Below are 22,341 nucleotides of genomic sequence, written 5' to 3'. Positions count from 1 at the left end.
GAAGGTAAGCCTAAAATACCATACCAGGCTTTTAAAACATATGTGGAGGCAGAGGAAGATATAGACGCTTTCCTGCAAGACTTTGAAAGACTGTGTGCACTGCATAAAATTAACGCAGAGGACTGGGTACCTATTTTGGCCGGAAGGTTAACCGGGAGGGCAGCAGAGGCATATCGGACTGTACCTAATGACGAAATAAGGAATTACAGTAAAGTGAAAGAAATTATACTCGCCAGGTATGCTATAACACCCGAGGCATACCGGCGGAGGTTCCGGGATCTAAAGAAAACAGAGAAGGACTCGCACGCAGAGTGGGCATGCCGATTACAGGGGGCAGCGCTCGGGTGGGTGCAAGCTAGCAAGGCACGTTCTATGGAGGATGTAATACAAATGTTGCTGATGGAGCAGTTCTATGAGGGAGTAACCAATGAGGTCCAGGAATGGGTAAGGGACAGAAACCCTACTTCCCTTACCGAGGCGGCTAGGAAAGCGGATGACTACCTGGATGCACGCAGGTCACAAAAACCTGCAGCTCCAAAAGCAACCTTTAAAACATTCGGGGGAAACAACTACACCCCAGCTCCACCGAGACCGCTACCACCACCTCCACCACCCGCTGCACAGCCCCGGTTCCGACAACCCACCGCTGGCCCCTGTCATCACTGCCAGAAGTGGGGACATTATAAAAGGGAATGCCCACAGCTACGGGACCGTTCCACCTGGATTCGTCCAGGCCCACCTCCACCCAGGGCGGCCGCAGCCCACCACTACCAGGACCTAGTCACCACCCCATATGGTTCCGCAGTCCCCATTACTACTGTGGAACAATGGGAGGTACTGCACGAGGCAGATCCGGTCCAGGCCAATGTGGATAATCTACGGCACCATCGACAGACGGTATATCTGAATGGTACAGCAGTCCGGGGATTACGAGATTCGGGAGCCACCATCACTTTGGTACAGAGCCACCTGATTTCAGATCAGGCAAAACTGAACAAAACTGTTGCCGTCCGGGTAGCTGGGGGAGCAGTGTACCGGCTACCTACAGCAAGGGTACATTTACATTGGGGAGCGGGGGCAGGGGAAGTGGAGGTGGGGTTGATGCCACATTTACCGGCGGAGGTTTTATTGGGGAACGATCTGGGGAGGCTCACTTCTGCTTTTGAGCCCCAGTCACCCACCACAGGAGAGGTCAACCCTGTAGTCACCCGACAACAGGCCCGCACCCAGGACCACAACACACTGCCGGAGGTCCAGGTAAGCAACCCTACCCCCCCTCTAGAATGTGTCCCCTGGGCTCCACCTAATGAATTTGTAGCTGAAGTCGCAACAGACCCCACGCTTCAGGTGTATAGGGACAAGGTTGGCACGGGTTCCCCCGGGGCGGAGGGAGAGAAGTTTATCTGGGATAAACAACTTTTATACAGGGAAACAACCAAACAGATTACGGGGTTAGACCCGATAGCGAGGAGACAATTAGTGGTACCACAGCGGTACAGGGCTGAATTACTCCGGATAGCGCATGATATTCCGCTATCCGGACATCTAGGGGTTAGTCGCACCAGGTACAGACTAACCCAGAGTTTCTTCTGGCCAGGGATTAGCCAGGAAGTACGCAGATATTGCACGACTTGCGATACCTGCCAGAGAGTGGGAAAAAGGGGGGATCGCAGGAAGGCTAAACTTCACCCCTTACCCATAATAGAGGAACCTTTTAGCCGAATAGCGGTGGATCTGATAGGCCCCCTCAATAAAGTTAGCCCGTCAGGAAAACGGTATATTTTAACGGTCGTAGATTATGCCACCAGGTATCCAGAAGCAGTGGCTCTGACCAACATCCACGCTGAGACGGTCGCGGATGCCCTCATGCGGATATTCTCCCGGATGGGATTACCCAGGGAGATTATCTCGGATCAGGGTACCCAGTTTACCGCAGAATTCACCCAACACCTCTGGAGGATCTGTGGCATTAAGCCTATTATCAGCGCCCCTTACCACCCCCAGACGAACGGGCTCTGCGAACGATTCAATGGTACCTTGAAGCAGATGCTCCGAACCTTCGCAGAGACCCACAAGGACTGGGAACGATTCCTGCCGCACCTCCTATTTGCATACCGGGAGGTGCCGCAGGAATCCACAGGGTTCTCCCCGTTTGAATTATTGTTTGGAAGGAGGGTCCGAGGCCCATTGGATCTTATTAGAGAGCATTGGGAGGGAGACCGGAGCACAGATGGCACTCCCATCCTACCATATGTGTTGGCCTTTCGGGACCGCCTAGAAGCGTTGACCAAGACGGTACGGGAAAACCTTCAGGAGGCCCAGACCCGCCAGCGTACATGGTATGATCGGGGAGCCAGGGACCGTAGCTTTCAGGTCGGGCAGAAGGTACTAATTTTAAAACCTGTCCGACATGATAAGTTACAGGCCGCCTGGCAGGGCCCATATAAGGTGGTGGAGCAAAGATGCGATACCACCTATATTATCGGCCCCTGCACAGGGACTGGGGGGCGACGCATGCTCCATGTAAACATGCTGAAGCCCTACCACGAGCGTACTGAGGAGGTAACCGCCATCTGTGCCCCTAACACGGAAGAGTTTGACAGCTTACCCCTCCCCGATTTGCTGGGGGATGGGCAGCTGTCCGGAGATTTAGGGGAGGTTACGCTGGGAGATCGGCTGAGCCCACAGGAGCGGATCGAGGTACAGCAACTATTGGAAGAGAAACGCGACACGTTCTCTAATGTACCTGGATACACGCCTCTGGCAACTCACCGGGTCGAGACCCCAGGGCAACAACCCATGCGCCAGACGCCATACCGCATTCCAGAAGCGGTACGGGCAAACATGCGTAAGGAGATCGACGAAATGCTCCAACTGGGGGTGATTGAACCCTCAGACAGTCCTTGGGCATCTCCTGTAGTCCTCGTACCAAAGCGAGACGGTACGACCCGCTTCTGCGTGGACTATAGGAGATTGAACGAGAAGACTGTATCTGACGCCTATCCGATGCCCCGGATAGACGAGTTACTGGACAGAATGGCCAGGGGCCAATACCTCACCACTATTGACTTGTGTAAAGGGTATTGGCAAATCCCCCTGGCCCCAGACGCCATCCCGAAGTCGGCCTTTGTCACCCCATTTGGCTTGTACCAGTTTAAGGTCATGCCATTTGGGATGAAAAACGCCCCAGCCACCTTCCAAAGGATGGTGGATCGACTCCTAGATGGATTCCAGGACTATACATGTGCCTACCTGGACGATATTGCTATTTTTAGCAATACGTGGCAGGAACACTTAGCTCACATCGGAGCTGTACTAGATAGGATAAGGGAAGCAGGTCTGACCTTGAAGCCGGCCAAGTGTAGTATCGGCATGGCTGAGGTACAATACCTGGGACATAGAGTAGGGTGCGGTAAACAAAAACCCGAACCCGCCAAAGTAGAGGCTGTAGCCCAGTGGCCCACCCCTAGGACTAAGACCCAGGTTTTAGCGTTTCTAGGGACAGCAGGGTATTACCGGAAGTTTGTTCCCAATTATAGCGCCCTGGCCAAACCCCTCACTGACCTGACCCGTAAGAACCTTCCCCGCCAAGTAAACTGGACCCCGGAGTGTGAGCAGGCATTCCAACAATTGAAAAATGCACTGATAAATGCCCCTGTCTTGGCAGCTCCCAATCCAACTAAACGTTTTCTTGTTCACACAGACGCTTCTATGTTTGGATTGGGGGCAGTACTGAGTCAAGTCGGGGCCGATGGTGGGGAACATCCAGTGGCTTACATCAGTCGCAAACTGTTACCTCGAGAAGTAAGCTACGCCGCCATCGAAAAGGAATGCCTGGCTGTGGTGTGGGCCCTAAAGAAGCTACAACCCTATTTATATGGACAGCCCTTTTCCTTGCTCACGGATCACAACCCGTTAGTCTGGCTGAACCGGGTGGCTGGAGACAACGCCAGGCTGCTGCGCTGGAGTTTGGCGCTACAGCCTTTTGACTTTAATATCCAGTACCGGCCGGGTAAGCAGAATGGAAATGCTGACGGGTTGTCAAGACAAACTGACTTAGAGAAATGATCCGTGAGCCCCCGGACATCCCCAAGCCGATCCGTGTTGGATCAGACTGTGTATGCCGGCTTGTGGGCAAGGGGGAGCAGTGTAGCGGATTGGTACCGGGCTGTCCCACGACATGTATGAGAATAAGTGTATTTGGTCATATGGCTGGTTTAATGTGTATGTACATGTATAGAAAGCATGGTATCCGGGTATAATGACAGTTAAATGTATGTAAAGAATTGTATTCCTCTAGTTGTTCGGTAGAATCATTCAAATAAAACAAGGGAATGAAACTACCGAACAACCAGACCACCCAGGAATGAGTGTGCCTCCAATTACCGTTTGCAACAATGTTGCAAACAGGTAATTGGCAATCAGTGCAGTGTGGTCTTTGTCCTCTGGGTGGCCGCCATTCGGGAAACAAACACGTGGCGGCGGCCATCTTAAACTACCGAACAGCGGTGTTTTGCCGTCGAGTGTCTGGAACTAAAATCGGACACTTGACTAGGCAAACACCGCTGAGACCTCCATACTTCCAGAAATTCGTATGGAAACTACCGAATGACCCGCCGTTCGGTAGAAAGAGCCCCATAAACAAGGGAATTCATTCAAACCCTCTCCAGGCTCTATAACACAGGCAATTCGCCTGTTTTCATTCCCTTGTTTGTGACCGACCGCAGGGCCAAAATGCATGGAACTGTTTTCGGATACTTTACCCATGCGGTCGGTCAAATCTTTGGAACCCCATATCTCACGAACCATTCATCTGAATGGGCTAATTTTTAAGTATGTTGGTCCCCCAGAATAGAGCTATCTGGGGATGTTGGATTTGTGGATGTACCCCAAGTATTTAGGGTACATCCAAAACTCGGGGAAAACTGTGTACACAATAAGGGGATTATGATGCTAGAGGAGGGGAGGAGATCTGTGGGAGGTTACTACTTAGAGATTGGATAATGTCTTAAGTGTTAGAACCTCCTCCCTTGCATGGGAGAGGGCTTTATAAGGAACTGTGGAATAAAGCTTGTCAGTCTACTCCTGAAACTGTGTGTCGTCCAGTTATTGGGATTGCGATGGGGATACTGCTGTATTACTTTACCTGCTGGAAACCTTGCCTATGGACTTAACATCACCTTGTTCCTGAGCCTCACTGGAATCTCTAGTGGAGAATAGCTGTGCAAGATCGGCTCTCCGCTACATATACCATTAACATCAATGATGTTTTTAATGAATTAGAAGAAATGAATACCAATGAGCCCTTAATTGTCTTCGATAATCTACCAGAATTACTAAAAGAATTAGAATTCTCTCTAACAAAAGAAATGAAATTAAGGTGGGAGATTGCAACATTAACTAAATATGTAGAGGAGAAAATAACCCCTAGAGGTCTCAGGTTGTTTAAAATGCCCACCTCAGATACTGAAAATGAAAAATTTATGGAAGAATGGTATAACCATCTAGAATATTGTACATTCGGACTAATGAAAAGTCTCATTAAAGTTAAAAACGAGAAGCTATCTATAATAGATAAAAAAATTAATACATTGCGGGAGCAACTTATCCCTTTTGGGGACACCGAAGAGTACTATAATGCATCCCAAAAAATAAAAAAAACAGTAGAAAAAATTGAAATCGATACAAAGAAAATAAAAATTCAAAAATATAACCGAGACAAATACGATTATGCCCAAAAACAAGTTCGTACATACAATATAAAAAAACCAAATATTCAAAACCGATGGAAAAATGGGGGAACTAACTACAACCCAAATACACAAGGAGGTCATCAATTTAGACACAAAAGGTTACAAAGTAAAGAATTTCACGAAAAGAAATATGTTCACAATAATCGTCACAAATCACCGGATAGATCCCCAAGGCATAACACAAGATATGAGAGACACAACAAAGGATATGATAAATTTAATACTAGATATCAACAGAATACTCACTATCCGAACACTCGCTTCCACTACAAATCCTCCAACTCACACGATTTAGAAATAAACGAAGATCGTACCAAACACAAATATCACACCCACCACGTTGCTCAAGAATCACCCCTTGTTGTTAGACCTAAAACTCACAGATACACATTTGTGCCAGACTCCCCCAAACATAAATTAAGAAATAGAAAGTACTCTTGGGAAATCCCCAAAAAAACCTACAAGAGATTAGACCAAAACAAACCACCATCACCACAAGACCTAACTAAGAACAATAAATATCATGTCTTATCTTTTTGTGACCAATTTGATGAGACATCTTTTTTAGAGATCCCCTCCAACAGAGAGAGACAAACTCACCAACTCAACATCTCACCTATAAAACATCGCAAAAGATGCTTAGAGGGAGGAGATCAGGTAGAAGACACCAAAAAAGGAAGACTAGAGAGCTTCTAGTTCAAAAAACACAGGAGACACCTACTGGTATATTCAATCTATCTGATAAAATTCTTAACACAACAGAAACAAACATTTTAAAACGAGGCTTAAAGTTTGCCCCCACAAAGTCATACAACTCCTTCCTAGCTTACATTGACGTGAATAAATTCGTTAGGAATGCGACCTTAAAACGCTTTTTTGTTGATAAAAGCAAAACCAACCAATCAGCTAATACAGCGAATACAAATCCAAAAGTTTATAAAGATAGTGAATTAAAAAACAAATCCACCTTTTACCCGGCACATTTCAAATCGAGTGCTTTAGATATATTCGAAAAGAAAGTAGTCAAGGACTTAAAAATCCTAGACACTAAAAAAATAAAAGATAGACCAAATATGAGCAGAAAAGAAATAAAAATACTAAAAGAACTATATGACGATACTTCAATAGTAATCAAGCCAGCCGATAAAGGCGGAGGCCTCGTCATCTTATCTAAAGATAAATACGAAACAGAAGCTTATAGACAGCTCAATGACTCTAATACTTACATTAAATTGGACAGTGACCCAATAGGAGATATAAAATTAAAATTTTACGACTATTTAAATAGAGGTAAGGAAATTGGAATTTTAAATGAGAAGGAGTATAATTATATAAAAATACTATTCCCCAAAACCCCAGTGATATACTTTTTACCAAAAATTCATAAATGTTTAAATAACCCACCGGGACGCCCTATTGTGTCAGGAATAGGATCCCTTCTCTCCAACCTATCTGAGTATATCGACATAATGCTGCAGCCGTACGTTAAACAAACAAAATCTTACTTAAAAGACACAATAGATCTTTTGAAAAAATTGGAAACCATTACCTGGAACAATGATTATATACTCATTACGTGTGATGTTCAGTCACTATACACGATCATTCAGCACAATAAGGGATGCCAAGCAATTAGATCTGTTTTAGAACGAGATGACTCTATGCCTCAAGAACATACTGATTTTATTATTGAAGGCATAGATCTAATTTTAAAATATAATTATTTCTGGTTCAAAGATAGCTTCTTCCTACAGAAAACCGGCACAGCTATGGGTACCAGGTTTGCACCCAGTTATGCCAACCTCTATATGGCGGAGTGGGAGGACCGAGCCGTGTGGAGGGGGCATGACTGGGTGGAAAGCCTGGTATCCTACTCTCGTTATATAGATGACCTTTTTTTCATCTGGAAGGGCTCTATGAGTTCGGCCAAGGATTTTATCTCTTTTTTAAACATAAATGAAGAAGGAATAGTTTTAACAGCTGATTTTAGTAGTACTGCAGTGACCTATTTAGATCTAAATATATACATTAAAGATAATCAAATACAAACAAAGACACATTTTAAAGATGTAAATGTTAATAACTATATAAGCACTGAAAGTTGTCACAATAAAATATGGCTGGACAACATACCCAAAAGCCAAATGATGCGCCTAAAAAGAAATTGTTCAGATAATTCTGTGTTTTTAGAGCAAGCAAATACATTGAAAAAAAGTTTTATACAAAAAGGCTATAATGGTAACCACATTGATGCAACTATTAACCAAATTACCACAACCAATAGGAACCAACTTATACATAAGGTTAAAACTCCAGCCAATCAGAACAATTGTGATTTTACCCTACCAATCGTATTAGATTACAATAACAAAAACAGACAATTAAAGAAAATTTTAATGAAACACTGGCACCTATTGAAGGAAGACGAAATTTTAGGTAAATTAATCCCTGATAAACCAAAAATAATATTCAGAGGAGCTCCTAACCTTAAAATGCATTTGACAAAAAATTTTACAAAAAAGAGTCCTAATAAGATAAACAATTTTATGGACAAAAAGGGTTTTTATAAATGTAATTGCTGTATGGCATGTAAGAAAACAAAAACTACTAAAAGAACCATTACTGAGTTTAAATCAAACAATACAAATAAAATATATAATATTAAAGATGTCATTTCATGCAACAGTAAAAATGTAATTTATCTATTAGAATGTTCATGTGGCCTTCAATATGTGGGCAGAACGATCAGACCACTGAAAACCAGAATTGCAGAACATTGCAGGAATATAGAAAAAGGTGTACAAAACCATTCAATACCAGCACACTTCTGCATGCACAACAATGATCCTAAGCACCTTACTTTTATTGGTATTAAAATAGTGAAAAACCACTGGAGAGGAGGAGATATTATAAGAAAGATTGGACAAACAGAAATGCAATGGGTATATCAACTAGATACCCTACACCCCAAGGGGTTAAATGTGGACTTCGACCTTTTTAATTTTTTATAATTTTTTATAAGTATTTTTAAAGTTCAGTTAGTCACTCTATATTTTATAGATTCCTTATGGTTAAATTTTTATCTTCCCTCTTTTTCATATCAGATTTTTACTAGTACCCCGTTTTTATATAAATATATTTTATATTCTTATTTTTATTTTTATTCTATATTTTTACTCCATAATTTAAGCCATGCGCTTTAATTATTATTTGTCCACCCTCTCTCAGAGTATACTCCAACATCCACCAATTAGGTGCACCTATTTACAATATCTGTACTCTGATAATTATGCTTGCAAAGCTACTGTCACTATATTCACTTTAGAGGTTTTAGCCATTTAGTAAAGCTGCCCTTTTATTCTTGTTTTTTATTCTGATTATATGTTATCACTAACAGAATATCAACTTTCCCTTTAATCATTGCTTGTGTTATTTATCATGTATTATTTATGTGTTTTTTTCATATATTTATGGACTATTGCCCTTATCCAATATGGCCGCCACGCCATCACCCGGTCATTACAGCCGATACTCCCTTTAAGATTGGACTTAGGAGTGACGTCTGGAACGCGACGCACACCACTTCCTGGGTGTGCGTGCGTTCCACGAGTGTCACGTCATCACGCTCCCCCTCCCCTTATGGACATGCCGCGGCCATTTCCGGCCTGCATCACAACAACGCATCACTTCCGGTGCGACACGGATGTTGCGCCATTTCCGGTCTGACGCATGCGCACCATCACAAAGCCGAAACCCGGAAGTCATCTCACCAGGAAATTATCTAATCATCAAAGAAGATATATAAACGGACTGTTTGAACTCTACACCACACTTCTGAAGAAGCCTATCAGGCGAAACGCGTTAAGTGGGACTATATTTTATATATTATATTTTATATCTATATTTTAATATTCATTGTCTAGTCTGTTTACATTAAAGTATACTTTTAAGTTACTTTTTTATTATCTTCATTTCCTGGTATCCTGTATATCCTTGGTGGGGATCATACCACCTAAGCTGTTCACACTAGAGCAGGTTACATGCTCTAGAAAGTGTAAGTACATTACTTTTTACTATTTTATTCTACCACTTGGACTTACTTCACCATATTGCTGCTATTTTCTCTTTTTATACCAACTCCATATTTGGCACCTTTGAATACATCTGCGGCAACCACCACGAATCCCAAGACGGGGATTGTACCGTCCAAGCGCTTTTACAGTAGAGCTCTGTTATAGCTCTACTTCATGTGAGTGGACTGTACTTAGTTTCTTATCATTTATTTCTATAAATATATTTGCTGTATTGCGCTATTATTTTTCTATTTGTATTTCCCTTTGAGGTCACGACTAATTGAAATACTCAAGAACATATGTATGTATCTTTGTATATTTTATTTTTAATACTATAAGCGCGGTATACGCCCTCTCTCTTTCTACTATTTCACTCACAAGGTTGGGGAATCCTTGTCCTGTATACTGCTGCCTGGTTTCTATAGTGAGCGCCTATTACCCTTTTTCTTTTTTGACATTACTGGGAGTATTATTGCTGTGGAGCTCTGTTATACACTCAGACACATTACTGGGAGTATTATTTCTGTGGAGCTCTGTTACACGCTCAGACACATTATTGGGAAAATTATTGCTGTGGAGCTCTGTTATACACTCAGACACATTACTGGGAGTATTATTGCTGTGGAGCTTTGTGATACTCAGACACATTACTGGGAGTATTATTGCTGTGGAGCTTTGTGATACTCAGACACATTACTAGGAGTATTATTGCTGTGGAGCTCTGTGATACACAGACACATTACTAGGAGTATTATTGCTGTGGAGCTCTGTGATACACTCAGACACATTATTGGGAGTATTATTGCTGTAGAGCTCTGTTATACAGACACATTACTGGGAGTATTATTGCTGTGGAGCTCTGTTATACACTCAGACACATTACTGGGAGTATTATTGCTGTAGAGCTCTGTTATACACTCAGACACATTACTGGGAGTAAGAGGTTATAACTATCATGGCATCAGGGAGAGAGGTTATAACTATCAGGGTATCAGGGAGAGAGGTTATAACTATCAGGGTATCAGGGGGAGAGAGGTTATAACTATCAGGGTATCAGGGGGAGAGAGGTTATAACTATCAGGGTATCAGGGGGAGAGAGGTTATAACTATCAGGGTATCAGGGAGAGAGAGGTTATAACTATCATGGTATCAGGGGGAGAGAGGTTATAACTATCAGGGTATCAGGGAGAGAGAGGTTATAACTATCAGGGTATCAGGGAGAGAGAGGTTATAACTATCAGGGTATCAGGGGGAGAGAGGTTATAACTATCCGGGTATCAGGGAGAGAGAGGTTATAACTATCAGGGTATCAGGGAGAGAGAGGTTATAACTATCAGGGTATCAGGGGGAGAGAGGTTATAACTATCAGGGTATCAGGAGGAGAGAGGTTATAACTATCAGGGTATCAGGGAGAGAGGTTATAACTATCAGGGTATCAGGGAGAGAGGTTATAACTATCAGGGTATCAGGGGGAGAGAGGTTATAACTATCAGGGTATCAGGGGGAGAGAGGTTATAACTATCAGGGTATCAGGGAGAGAGAGGTTATAACTATCAGGGTATCAGAGAGAGAGAGGTTATAACTATCAGGGTATCAGGGGGAGAGAGGTTAAAACTATCAGGGTATCAGGGGGAGAGAGGTTATAACTATCCGGGTATCAGGGAGAGAGAGGTTATAACTATCAGGGTATCAGGGGGAGAGAGGTTATAACTATCAGGGTATCAGGGAGAGAGAGGTTATAACTATCAGGGTATCAGGGAGAGAGAGGTTATAACTATCAGGGTATCAGGGGGAGAGAGGCTAAAACTATCAGGGTATCAGGGGGAGAGAGGTTATAACTATCCGGGTATCAGGGAGAGAGAGGTTATAACTATCAGGGTATCAGGGGGAGAGAGGTTATAACTATCAGGGTATCAGGGGGAGAGAGGTTATAACTATCAGGGTATCAGGGGGAGAGAGGTTATAACTATCCGGGTATCAGGGAGAGAGAGGTTATAACTATCAGGGTATCAGGGGGAGAGAGGTTATAACTATCAGGGTATCAGGGGGAGAGAGGTTATAACTATCAGGGTATCAGGGAGAGAGAGGTTATAACTATCAGGGTATCAGGGAGAGAGAGGTTATAACTATCAGGGTATCAGGGAGAGAGAGGTTATAACTATCAGGGTATCAGGGGGAGAGAGGTTAAAACTATCAGGGTATCAGGGAGAGAGAGGTTATAACTATCCGGGTATCAGGGGGAGAGAGGTTATAACTATCAGGGTATCAGGGAGAGAGAGGTTATAACTATCAGGGTATCAGGGGGAGAGAGGTTATAACTATCAGGGTATCAGGGGGAGAGAGGTTATAACTATCAGGGTATCAGGGGGAGAGAGGTTAACTATAAGGGTATCAGGGGGAGAGAGGTTATAACTATCAGGGTATCAGGGGGAGAGAGGTTATAACTATCAGGGTATCAGGGAGAGAGAGGTTATAACTATCAGGGTATCAGGGGGAGAGAGGTTATAACTATCAGGGTATCAGGGGGAGAGAGGTTATAACTATCAGGGTATCAGGGAGAGAGAGGTTATAACTATCCGGGTATCAGGGGGAGAGAGGTTATAACTATAAGGGTATCAGGGGGAGAGAGGTTATAACTATCAGGGTATCAGGGGGAGAGAGGTTATAACTATCAGGGTATCAGGGGGAGAGAGGTTATAACTATCAGGGTATCAGGGAGAGAGAGGTTATAACTATCAGGGTATCAGGGGGAGAGAGGTTATAACTATCAGGGTATCAGGGAGAGAGAGGTTATAACTATCAGGGTATCAGGGGGAGAGAGGTTATAACTATCAGGGTATCAGGGGGAGAGAGGTTATAACTATCAGGGTATCAGGGAGAGAGAGGTTATAACTATCAGGGTATCAGGGAGAGAGAGGTTATAACTATCAGGGTATTAGGGGGAGAGAGGTTATAACTATCAGGGTATCAGGGGGAGAGAGGTTATAACTATCAGGGTATCAGGGGGAGAGAGGTTATAACTATCAGGGTATCAGGGGGAGAGAGGTTATAACTATCAGGGTATCAGGGAGAGAGAGGTTATAACTATCAGGGTATCAGGGGGAGAGAGGTTATAACTATCAGGGTATCAGGGGGAGAGAGGTTATAACTATCAAGGTATCAGGGAGAGAGAGGTTATAACTATCAGGGTATCAGGGAGAGAGAGGTTATAACTATCAGGGTATCAGGGTGAGAGAGGTTATAACTATCAGGGTATCAGGGGGAGAGAGGTTATAACTATTAGGGTATCAGGGGGAGAGGTTATAACTATCCGGGTATCAGGGAGAGAGAGGTTATAACTATCAGGGTATCAGGGGGAGAGAGGTTATAACTATCAGGGTATCAGGGGGAGAGAGGTTATAACTATCAGGGAATCAGGGAGAGAGAGGTTATAACTATCAGGGTATCAGGGAGAGAGAGGTTATAACTATCAGGGTATCAGGGAGAGAGAGGTTATAACTATCAAGGTATCAGGGGGAGAGAGGTTATAACTATCAGGGTATCAGGGGGAGAGAGGTTATAACTATCAGGGTATCAGGGGGAGAGAGGTTATAACTATCAGGGTATCAGGGGGAGAGAGGTTATAACTATCAGGGTATCAGGGGAGAGAGGTTATAACTATCAGGGTATCAGGGAGAGAGAGGTTATAACTATCAGGGTATCAGGGGGAGAGAGGTTATAACTATCAGGGTATCAGGGGGAGAGAGGTTATAACTATCAGGGTATCAGGGGGAGAGAGGTTATAACTATCAGGGGGAGAGAGGTTATAACTATCAGGGTATCAGGGAGAGAGAGGTTATAACTATCAGTGTATCAGGGGGAGAGAGGTTATAACTATCAGGGTATCAGGGGGAGAGCGGTTATAACTATCAGGGTATCAGGGGGAGAGAGGTTATAACTATCAGGGTATCAGGGGAGAGAGGTTATAACTATCAGGGTATCAGGGGGAGAGAGGTTATAACTATCAGGGTATCAGGGGGAGAGCGGTTATAACTATCAGGGTATCAGGGGGAGAGAGGTTATAACTATCAGGGTATCAGGGGGAGAGAGGTTATAACTATCAGGGAGGGAGATTCTCAAAATAAACAAGCAGATTCTCAGGGTCTTGGGGTGAATAAGAACATTTTAGTCATGTGCAGAATATCACAGTCTTGAAATCAATAAGAAGATTATTGGAGTGAATGAGCAGATACTGGGGTTAAACAGTATGAATGTATCGCCTTTCTAATTCACAGTAATTAGCTTTTCTTCTAATACTCTGTCACAGAGAAAATCCCTGCTTGAATGCAGGTGTCCCTATAAAATTTAGCTAAGTCGGGACAAGTGTGGAATGCCTCGAATGAGATTATTTACTACTATTTAATTAACACAGTCAGTGAGATGTTTAACATCATTCACTTTATTCTAACAGCTCTCACAATTAACATTATCCATTTTACACTGGTAGACATACAATTTACAGAAACTCTGCTCTTAGGGCGCCCCCTGTGGTCCATTCTGACAGGCAGCCTGCCGGGAGACGTAGTATAACACGCTGTAATATTAATGCAGTGTTTACTCACACACCATCAGAGCCTGGGTACTGCTTTACATTAAGTGCTGCTGGCATTGCACTGACTCAGCGGCCATGCTGCAAGGCAAAAACTTTGCCCCAACATAAGACATTCATCTGGACTGCAGAATTTCGACCAAATGGTGGTTCTGCTCGTCCAAAATGTTATTACATTTTGGAAAATTAATCAGATAAACAAAAACAAAAAGACACAAAAACAGGCCAATCAGTGTCCTGTAAAATACATGCATAATATACATTTTATAAATATCACGTATACAGTATAATTTGCAGTACGCTGATTGGTGCATTATATATATATATATATATATAAAAATGACCGTTATCGTCAGTAGCACTCATGGTCTTATTAAAAATCTTCCTTTATTATTCTATGTTTTTAAAAAAATGACCAACGTTTCAGTCCAACCTATGGACTTTCCTCAGGATCATCCTGGGGGTTGATCCTGAGGAAAGTCCATAGGCTGGACTGAAACGTTGGTAGTTTTTTTTACATATCTATATAAAAATATATATATATAGATAGATAAATATATATATATTTTTTTAAGACTCATTTTTTTCCTCCTCTAGAGACTGTCCTCTAGCCATCAATCATCTCTTTTTTTGAGTGGAATTCGGAATAAGTAATTATAACGAACATGCCTGGCCTTGTTTGGTTTGTGATTCATTTTTGCTCAGGGTTTAGAAATTCGACCCAAATTTGGGTAAATTGCAGGGGTAGTTAGGGCGTTACGGTTGGTTATTGTGTTTCGAGCCCGTCGGTGGCTCAGAACCTCGGGGGTGTAGGAGTATCTGGGCATAACCCTACCACGGTTCTGTTTAGAAAATGTATTTGTACTTTATTTGTTGTGTATGTGTTGTTACATTGTTAATTATATTGTTTATGGGTCATTACCTTTTATTGTTACGTTAGTTATGATCAATAGTTATCTTATGTTATATCAGTAGTGTCAGTGTCTTATCTGGGGGGGTTGTGTTGGGAACCTGCCCAACTGGTGACAATGCACCTGTCATGACAAACGATGGAGGTGTGACATCATATAAGCAGGTACAATAATTATTAAAAACGGAGGAGGCAGGGTTAAAATGCAAACTATTTATTGTACATAACTGAGCAGCAAAAAAATACTTCTAATAATTTGGGCCAGCAGCTATACACATGCATAAATACTGTTCTCGCTGCTGGTAAAATTGAGGAAGACAAACATTTCAGTTGTTTTTAGTACGTCCCATTCAGGTGGTTCCTGACATTTTTGGTAGATTTATGGGGCAGGTGTTTTATGGTTTAATTGTCTCATTGTGTTGACACAGCGCAAGATGGGAAGGGTTCGGTCAAGCAGGTTTAAGAAACATGCATTAACGTAACACTAAAACCTAACCTCTTAAGCAATGCTTCTCAGCTATTTTACTTCAAGGACTGACAAATAAAATGTATAGGCTCCATCAGGGCTGATAAAAGGGGTTTCACTCCTCAAAGCATAAATCCACATGCAACCCCCTTGTGTATTCCACATTAGTTTATTTTTCTTATTCATTTTCCTTTATAGTTTTTTTGTCTGTCAGTCTGTCTCTTCCTTTTTCTTCTCTTTTTATGTCAGTGTCTTTCTGTACGGCTCATACTGTACGCGTCTCGTTTTACAACGAGTATGTGTCTCGTTTTCCTGCTAGTTCTCTGCCAGTCTCTCTCTGTCCCCTCTCTTGTTTTTTCCTAACTAGCATTTCCGACAGTCACGCCACCTGGATTGACGATTGTATTTGTAGGCATTCTGCGTTTGTGTGTGATGAAGGCTGTATGGTAGTTATATATGTGGGGAGCCTTTGTATATTGTTTGTATGTGAATACTGTGTATTATGGGAGTGGAGGGCCCCCTAGTGGTCACGTAACAAATTAAGGGGTTGTCTCCTTGGAGGGGAGCGCAAACGAGTAGATATTTTTTGTTTGGCAGAAATGAGGGGCCTATTCATAGCTTATTGGGGGCTTTTCCAGTCTGCCAGTCTCTCTCTGCTTTCTCCTCTTCACATTTTTCCCACACTGGGTTTTCGGCAGAGCACTTGCCGGCGGGGTTCGGCACTGAGTTTCGCCTCTCCATAGTTGGGGTGGTTAGTTGTCCGGTGCGAGGCCCGGTTTGTCGAGCTCACCACCCTGCCTGGTTTATTTCTTCAACTCTCCTGTGGCAGCTGTCGGTTACTTTGGTCTGTCGGTGCCACTGTTCTGTTGAGCAATAGTTCTGTCCCATTTGCCGCTCCTGCAAGAAGGTGCGGGTCCAGTGTAATGCAGAGATAAATAATGGGAGTACCGGCAAGTTTCTGTTAGGCTGTTGGCCTGTTGGGGAACCCTTCTAGAGCATATAGGTGAGGTGCAGTCTACCCTAAGATCCTGTATGCCTCCGATTGGGCGAAAGCAATGGGGGCTTCACTGCAGGAATAGGTGGGAGCTGCATCCTCTTGTGATCTGAATAATTAGGGCCTCAATGCCACCACCCTAGACATAAGTTATTCTGTCCTAGTACTTGTTATTTATTTTCTCAGTTAAATGTTGGATGCCTTTTAATTATGGTTTATTAAAGCAACCAGCGATGGTTTTTCAATCTGTTCTCCTTGCTATATTGGGGGAGTTATAGGAAAATGGTAAGAGGGAGGGGGTGGAGATTGGGTTATATTATGTTTTTGCACGTAGGTACAATAAGAGATCTACCCATTATGTGTGATCTGGCTTAGTAAATGGGAGGTTGTGTATGAAGTGGCTGTAGAGACGGAGCGGTGATGTGTGTTGTGATTGGGTTGTATATGTGTGTGTGGGGGAGGGTGGAAATGTGTTTTGTGTGTGTGGGAGGCTGTGTGTATTGTAAGAGGATGTGATGGGCTGTTCAATATTAGTGGCCTGTGGGGCTGAAATGTGCCCCCTGTGCATACTGTGACCATGGCACACGCATGCCCTATGTACTATTAGGGTGAGTGTGTATAATGAGTGACAGCATAGTCCTCAGTGCTTTCAACCCAGATATATTGGATTTTGTAAATATGCAGCCCAGTTATCATTAAATCTGTCTATAATTATACTGAAATGCACCATCTGAATGAACCACATTGGAGTATAAATAGATTAATCACATGTCCTATATCTGTGTGGTTTCCATCCCTGATCGCTTCCCTGTCTTTGCAGCAATCCACCGTGGAGACCCTGAAACGCGCAAAGCGCGCATGGATCATAGACACATTTGAACTTCAGGAGGAATTGCCCGGCCCATACCCAAAATTCATTGGCAGGGTTTGTACAATAAATTTTACTGAAAAACTAATTTCTATACACTGTGTTCATCATCACATTTTATTTTACAGACAATTCTGAGCATTATTCATTGTCCTTCAGAAAGCAAAATAGTTAAAGCAATAAGTGTGACCCTAACTCTCGTCAGCTCTCCTCCCACAGTGCACAGTCTGCCATCTCACCTCCAACTGCCCAGTCCGCCATCTCTCCACCCAAAGCGCACAGTCCGCCATCTCTCCACCCACAGCGCACAGACCGCCATCTCTCCACCCACAGCGCGCAGTCTGCCATCTCTCCTCCCACAGTGCACAGTCCGCTATCTCTCCACCCACAGTGCAGTCCGCCATCTCTCCACCCACAGTGCAGTCTGCCATCTCTCCACCCACAGTGCAGTCTGCCATCTCTCCACCCACAGTGCAGTCTGCCATCTCTCCTCCCACAGCGCACAGTCTGCCATCTCTCCTCCCACAGTGCACAGTCCGCCATCTCTCCACCCACAGTGCACAGTCCGCCATCTCTCCACCCACAGCGCACAGTCCGCCATCTCTCCACCCACAGCGCACAGTCCGCCATCTCTCCACCCACAGTGCAGTCTGCCATCTCTCCACCCACAGCGCACAGTCTGCCATCTCTCCACCCACAGCGCACAGTCTGCCATCTCTCCTCCCACAGTGCACAGTCCGCTATCTCTCCACCCACAGTGCAGTCTGCCATCTCTCCACCCACAGTGCAGTCTGCCATCTCTCCTCCCACAGCGCACAGTCTGCCATCTCTCCTCCCACAGTGCACAGTCCGCTATCTCTCCACCCACAGTGCACAGTCTGCCATCTCTCCTCCCACAGCGCACAGTCCGCTATCTCTCCACCCACAGTGCACAGTCTGCCATCTCTCCACCCACAGCGCACAGTCTGCCATCTCTCCACCCACAGTGCAGTCTGCCATCTCTCCTCCCACAGTGCACAGTCTGCCATCTCTCCTCCCACAGTGCACAGTCTGCCATCTCTCCACCCACAGTGCAGTCTGCCATGTCTCCACCCACAGTGCAGTCTGCCATCTCTCCACCCACAGTGCAGTCTGCCATCTCTCCTCCCACAGTGCACAGTCTGCCATCTCTCCTCCCACAGCGCACAGTCTGGCATCTCTCCACCCACAGCGCACAGTCTGGCATCTCTCCACCCACAGCGCACAGTCTGCCATCTCTCCACCCACAGTGCAGTCTGCCATGTCTCCACCCACAGCGCACAGTCTGCCATGTCTCCTCCCACAGCACACAGCCTGCCATCTCTCCACCCACAGCGCACAGTCTGCCATCTCTCCACCCACAGCGCACAGTCTGCCATGTCTCCAACCACAGCGCACAGTCTGCCATCTCTCCTCCCACAGCGCACAGTCTGCCATCTCTCCACCCACAGTGCACAGTCTGCCATCTCTCCACCCACAGTGCAGTCTGCCATGTCTCCACCCACAGCGCACAGTCTGCCATCTCTCCTCCCACAGCGCACAGTCTGCCATCTCTCCTCCCACAGCGCACAGTCTGCCATCTCTCCACCCACAGCGCACAGTCTGCCATCTCTCCACCCACAGCGCACAGTCTGCCATCTCTCCTCCCACAGCGCACAGTCTGCCATCTCTCCACCCACAGCGCACAGTCTGACATCTCTCCACCCACAGCGCACAGTCTGCCATCTCTCCTCCCACAGCGCACAGTCTGCCATCTCTCCTCCCACAGCGCACAGTCTGCCATCTCTCCACCCACAGCGCACAGTCTGCCATCTCTCCTCCCACAGTGCACAGTCCGCTATCTCTCCACCCACAGTGCACAGTCTGCCATCTCTCGTCCCACAGCGCACAGTCCGCTATCTCTCCACCCACAGTGCACAGTCTGCCATCTCTCCACCCACAGTGCACAGTCTGCCATCTCTCCACCCACAGTGCAGTCTGCCATCTCTCCTCCCACAGTGCACAGTCTGCCATCTCTCCTCCCACAATGCACAGTCTGCCATCTCTCCACCCACAGTGCACAGTCTGCCATCTCTCCACCCACAGCGCACAGTCTGCCATCTCTCCTCCCACAGTGCACAGTCTGCCATCTCTCCTCCCACTGCGCAGTCCGCTATATCTCCACCCACAGTGCAGTCTGCTAACTTCCTCCTACAGTGTACAGTCTGCCATCTCTCCTCCCACTGCGCAGTCTTATAGCTCTCCTCTCACAGCGCCCAGCCTGCCATCTCTCCTCCCACAGCAAAGTCTACTATCTCTCCTCCCACTGCGCAGTCCACCATCTCTCCTCCCACTGCAGAGTCCGCCATCTCTTCACCCACAGCAAAGTCTGCAATCTCTCCTCCCACTGCAGAGTCCGCCATCTCTCCTCCCACAGCAAAGTCTGCCATCTCTCCTCCCACCTCCCAGTCTGCCATCTCTCCTTCGTTAAAGTGAGTTTGAGTCGCACGTTTGCCAGTAGTGATTTATCTGTTTCTCTGTCTGCCCCCACGTCTGACAGGTACAAGTAGAAGAAGATGACCAAATGAAGTACAAGCTGACGGGGATAGGGGTGGACGAGGATCCTAAGGGGCTCTTCCACATCAATGAGGACGATGGATCTATTTACGTGCACCAGAAAATAAATTACGAAGCCACTCCAATGTTCCAAGTGAGTATTCCGTCTTGTCATCCGGTAGGCGATTTCACAAAATATAGAAAAGGAAAGGGGTAATGCATCCACCACCCTTTAAACTGGATCTTGTGGTTTATTCACTAAAATTTAAGATACGAGTCGCTACATTTCCCCTCTCTGATGTTTTATCCCGACATTGTGCAAGTTAGTGTGTAGTTCATCACAATAATTCCATGGTTCCCTGAGTCTTTAATCTCTAATTTCATCCGATGGTATTTACTCTTCCGGTCTATAATAATCATTTGTTAAACCGTGATAAAGTTTCACTGTGAACTACTGTGAATGTCTAGGAAACGTCACATATTAGGCTAAACCCGTAGAAACATAGATTTCATTTTTTTTTCAATTGAGATATTTTGTTCTAAAATTTGAAATTCATTGGTGAATTAGTAAATAACCCTCTGAATTTGTCTTGTCAGTGTTGGGACCAGCAATGAATTTTTCAGCGTCTAAGATTGTGCAATAAAATCACTAAGATATTTGTTCTGGAATGTATTTATTTTATTGTGAATTTATTGGGATATATTTCTATATATTTAAGTAATATATTTAAGAAGATAATTTTTGCATATATTCTAAAAACGTCTATTTTGGTGAAAGTGCCATTTTACACTACTTCCTTTCTGACCATTAATTATTAAGATTGGGTATTGTGGCCCAAATGTCATGCTCATTATTTTAAATTCCCCTATTCTGTGTTCTCCTTCCCTTCCTACCTATCAATGTTTGGGTTCCATTTTCACAATTTAGCTGTGACAGAGCTCAGCACTCAGCGCTGGATACCTGCAGTGATTATAGCTGTTATAGCCGTGTCACCCAAACACTAGCTGAGACTTAGTGAAGGGTGAAGAAGAACTGTCTTTATTGAGAACAAGGTACACTTATTCTCAATAAATATACACACGTCCACAGGGCCGCCATCAGGGGGTGACAACCATGACAGCTGAAACAGGTCCGGCGGCCCTGGGGGCTTGGCTGCCCATGGCACCACGTGTAGCGGCAGAACTGCCACCGGTGCCCGCACGCTGATGGGCCCCATTGGGTGGCCCAAGCATTTAGGACCACCCGATGGGCCCTATATCTTCAGAGGCCCGGTCAGCGCTGCGGCTGTGTAATAGCCCGACCGGGCCCCTGTGTCTGTTAGTATGTATGTGTGTCTCAGTATGTGTGTATCTTTGTCCTTTTTGTATCAGTGCGTGTGTCTGTGTGTGATCTCCCATGGGTGGGATTTGAAGGCGGGCCCTGGGGTGGGATTTGGACGCAGGCCCTGGAGGGCTTGGAGGTGGGCCCACGGGGGCCTTGAGCCCTGCACGTCCCCAACAGAGGGTCCATGGCTTGAACAATGTAAATCCCACGCTGACGCTTCTGAATCTGTGCGATAACTAGATCAGAACCGCTAAGTTAATTATCTCAAAGACATCAAGATGTCATCACAATATACCCCAAAACATACGGAATTATACAAATAAGTCCTCACAGGATAGCTCTCCCCTCTGGTTAAAAAGAGCGATCTTGACGCAATCCTGGTGCTGAATCACCACCCGGTTAAAGTCTTGGCCAGAGTGACCACTAGGAGATTTGCTGCTTCCCCTGCGAGACTCGGTCACCGGGTGGGTTGCAGTGAGGGCGCTCTTCGGGGCTGCGCCTGATAAAGGACGGGGGGAAAATCTGGAAATATTACTTTAGTTTTAAGTGAGCAAATGGGGTGAATGTCTCGGCATAGTGGCTGGACTGCGAATCTGTCACAAGCTGTTACTATTTACTTACATTTTGTCCATTCCAAACTCCACTCAGCGCAAGAGACGGTATATAAAGCTTCATTCCTGCAAGAAAGGAGGGTGGGTGCGTTATGCCCACTACAGTACTTTTATGCTAAACGCAGTAGCAGCCTGCAATGCCTTATATTGCACAGATCACTAGTTTTAGTCTCGTAACTGTCCATATTGTTTGTGGCCATT

The 22,341-nt window shown here is 45.0% G+C and overlaps 1 protein-coding gene across 2 annotated transcripts in view; it reads left to right on the top strand.

Moving 5' to 3' along the window:
* Window positions 1-22,341, top strand: part of LOC134615163 (cadherin-like protein 26) — a 70,326-nt gene that overhangs the window by 35,129 nt on the left and 12,856 nt on the right. For both annotated transcript variants that reach the window (XM_063459624.1, XM_063459625.1), the window contains exons 3-4: window positions 17,605-17,709; window positions 20,210-20,359. In XM_063459624.1, the coding sequence (XP_063315694.1) occupies window positions 17,605-17,709; window positions 20,210-20,359 (255 nt within the window). The remainder of the gene's footprint in view (window positions 1-17,604; window positions 17,710-20,209; window positions 20,360-22,341) is intronic.

This window comes from Pelobates fuscus, chromosome 6, assembly GCF_036172605.1.
Source record: "Pelobates fuscus isolate aPelFus1 chromosome 6, aPelFus1.pri, whole genome shotgun sequence".
Classification (NCBI taxonomy): Eukaryota; Metazoa; Chordata; class Amphibia; order Anura; family Pelobatidae; genus Pelobates; species Pelobates fuscus.
Note: the sequence above shows the minus strand (reverse complement) of the source record. Positions and strands in the feature narration are given on the sequence as shown.